This window comes from Natrix helvetica (genome assembly GCF_964273705.1).
Source record: "Natrix helvetica genome assembly, chromosome: 4".
Taxonomy (NCBI): domain Eukaryota; kingdom Metazoa; phylum Chordata; class Lepidosauria; order Squamata; family Natricidae; genus Natrix; species Natrix helvetica.
This window is the reverse complement of record NC_138550.1, coordinates 41,463,838-41,466,666: the sequence shown is the minus strand read 5'-3', so window position 1 is coordinate 41,466,666 and position 2,829 is coordinate 41,463,838. Positions and strand designations below refer to the sequence as shown.

At 36.2% G+C, this 2,829-nt stretch overlaps 1 protein-coding gene across 1 annotated transcript; it reads right to left on the bottom strand.

Annotated features, from left to right (window-relative positions):
- Positions 1–1,893: 1,893 nt before the first annotated feature.
- Positions 1,894–2,829, bottom strand: LOC309392143 (olfactory receptor 5V1-like; the record flags this gene model as incomplete). Its single annotated transcript, XM_081953142.1, has 1 exon — positions 1,894–2,829. The coding sequence occupies one exon, from the start codon at positions 2,827–2,829 to the stop codon at positions 1,894–1,896; it is 936 nt and encodes a 311-aa protein (XP_081809268.1).

Below are 2,829 nucleotides of genomic sequence, written 5' to 3'. Positions count from 1 at the left end.
GACCCATGCCATCGCTGCATGCTCTCACCGACCTGCACAGGGCCTCTCATGCATCTCATGCACCTTCCCCAAACCATATTGCCACTCCTTACTCAGATGGCACCTCTTGTGCACACCCACAAACCATTCCTGATCCACCAAAGGGAAGAAGGGGAGAAGGAGGAGGGAGGGAGGGAGGGAGGGAGAAAGGGTAGATAGGTAGGTACATTTCTAAGTTCCTGGTCAGCTTTCCATAAGGAAACTCAATGGGGAAGCCAGCAGGAAATTAATCAAACCCACTTCCATTTTTTTGCCTGGTTGTAGTCATTCTGTTTTTCTTTTTAGATAAGATAATATATCTGAAACAATAGACCCACTGAGTCTTTGGTAGTAATGAAAGTGTTTACTATTCTTGATGACGGTAGATATTAGAAAATGAAATGAGATGGAGTCATGATGGTTATGCACATTTAATATCCTTTGGAAAGGTAGTATTTCCATTATCCAACAAAAATGAGGAAATATTTGGCCATATAAAAGGAGTCATATGTAGCATGTCATAGAGGCTAGAGATGTTTTGAAGTAATGATTGTTCTAGTGAGTGCATGGGGAATCATTTCAAGTGTTACAAAGGCAGATAGCAAGTTACCTTCTGGCTACCTATCTATTTTAAAGAAGTATTGTATACATGTTTAGTATGGAGTTCTATCTATCTTTGTGCACTGTAAAGTATATTTTCTACTCTACTAACTCAGGCTTCCAATAATCCATTCTGATGATATACAGAGCTATCCAAAGAGAGTTAGACAGAGATATCATCAACCTTTGATATCTTATAGACAATTATTAGAAACTAAGATACAAAATCTTTGAGAAACATTCTTTCAGGAAAATGCTGCTTCAGTTGGCTGATTTCCATATGCTCAGTCTTTGTAATTTCTTGTGGTAAAAGCACAGAATATCTGGACAGCATGATCTTTGCTATTGCTATCGTCAGGAATTCATGATTTATCACTCTCCATCAATTTATTTTAAACATAAACAATCCATTAAAATTATCATACAAGTGCGTATTTGCAATACTCTACTTCTGAAAAGTTTCATAGACGTCTTTGACAATAGCAGCAACATTCATTGCCTCGATTCCTTTCTTTGAATATCTAAGTTATAATCTGCATATACTCTACCATTTCACAGTTCCAAGATCATTTTGAAGGTTCTTTCATAACTACCTTCTAGGATCCTTTCAGAATACAAAAAATGTTTGATATACAAAAGTGGCCCTTTTACCTCCAAAGGTAAACAAGGCCATAAAACAAACAGACATCTGTCAGACAATACTTGAACCATTTATTGCTCTGAGGATAATTCCTTTAGAAATGAGATAATAGAAATGTTGATAATTTCTTCGCAAATTAATTTCCTTTAGGTGACCATAGGAATGTTTTTATTAACCGTTTCATTGTACTGTAAGTTACAGCTTCTTTAATTAGAAACCATAGGAAAACTAATAATATAAAACTATTTTAAGCAAATATTAATGAATCAACAATAAAATTGTCTTATTAATAATAATACAATAATTGTTAACAATCATTATAAAAAACCACAATATAATAGTGTAAACTGTAGCCTAATCTTGGGTCTGTAAGTGTTTTCAAAATGGATGAGTAACAAAGTTTTATTTTCAGTATAGAAGACAAACAAGGAGAGGGCAGTTAATTTATCTTGGGAAGTGTTCCATAACTGGGGTGCTAGAGCTTTAGGTGGGTGAACCATTAAATGAAATAATAAACAGAGCCTTCAGGTTGGTATTAATGTCTAGTTTGGATGGTATCTGCAGAAGCAACATTTTACGTACCTGGGTCCTAAATATTGGTAATCTTGTAGACCTTTTTTTTCTCTGCTCAGGTTCTAACTACCAAAGAAAAATATTTTTTTTTTCATTTTCATTAGGCTGGCCTTTACCTCTTTATTCCTAAGACTATAAATAATTGGATTTAACATGGGAGTCACAATACAATATAGAGAGGAAATCAAAGTATCAATATCCAGAGAGTATCCTGAACTAGGCCTGTTATAATTAAAGTTAGCAGTACCATAAAATACTACGACCACAATCAGATGTGAAGCACAGGTAGAGAAAGCCTTAGCTCTGCCTTTGGAGGTCTTGATCTTCAGAATGGTGCCAATGATGCGGATGTAGGAAATAAGTGTAAAGAGACAGGGGGTGAGTCCTATCAAAGCACTGGCTAGATGGAGTACAGCTTCATTCACTGATGTGTCTGAGCAAGAGAGCTTCAAAAGCAAGGGGACATCACAGAAGAAGTGGCTGAGCTGATTGGATTTGCAGATGATTAAGGATGATGCAAGAAGGGTGTGCACCAATGAGTTTGCTAAACCACACAACCAGGAGAACCCTGTCATCTTCCTGCAAGCACTTTGGTTCATGATGCTGGAATAATGCAAAGGACTACAAATAGCCACATAGCGATCATATGCCATGACAGCCAACAGTACACATTCTGTTCCTGCACAAGTAATGAGGAAAAACAATTGGGCAACACATCCTATATACGAGATAGTTTTCCTGAGTCGAAAAAAATTAATGAGCATAATGGGGATTGTGGCAGAGATATAACAAATGTCTAGAAAGGACAAGTTTGTCAAGAAATAGTACATAGGTGCATGCAGAGCAACATCAGTCTTGATCAAAGTAATGATCAGAGCATTCCCCACTAAAGTTATTGTGTAGATTGAAAAGAACATAAAGAAGAATAAAATATAGAGATCAGGATGGTTTGAAAAACCCAGGAAAATAAATTCCTTTATAAAAGTTTGGTTTTCCAT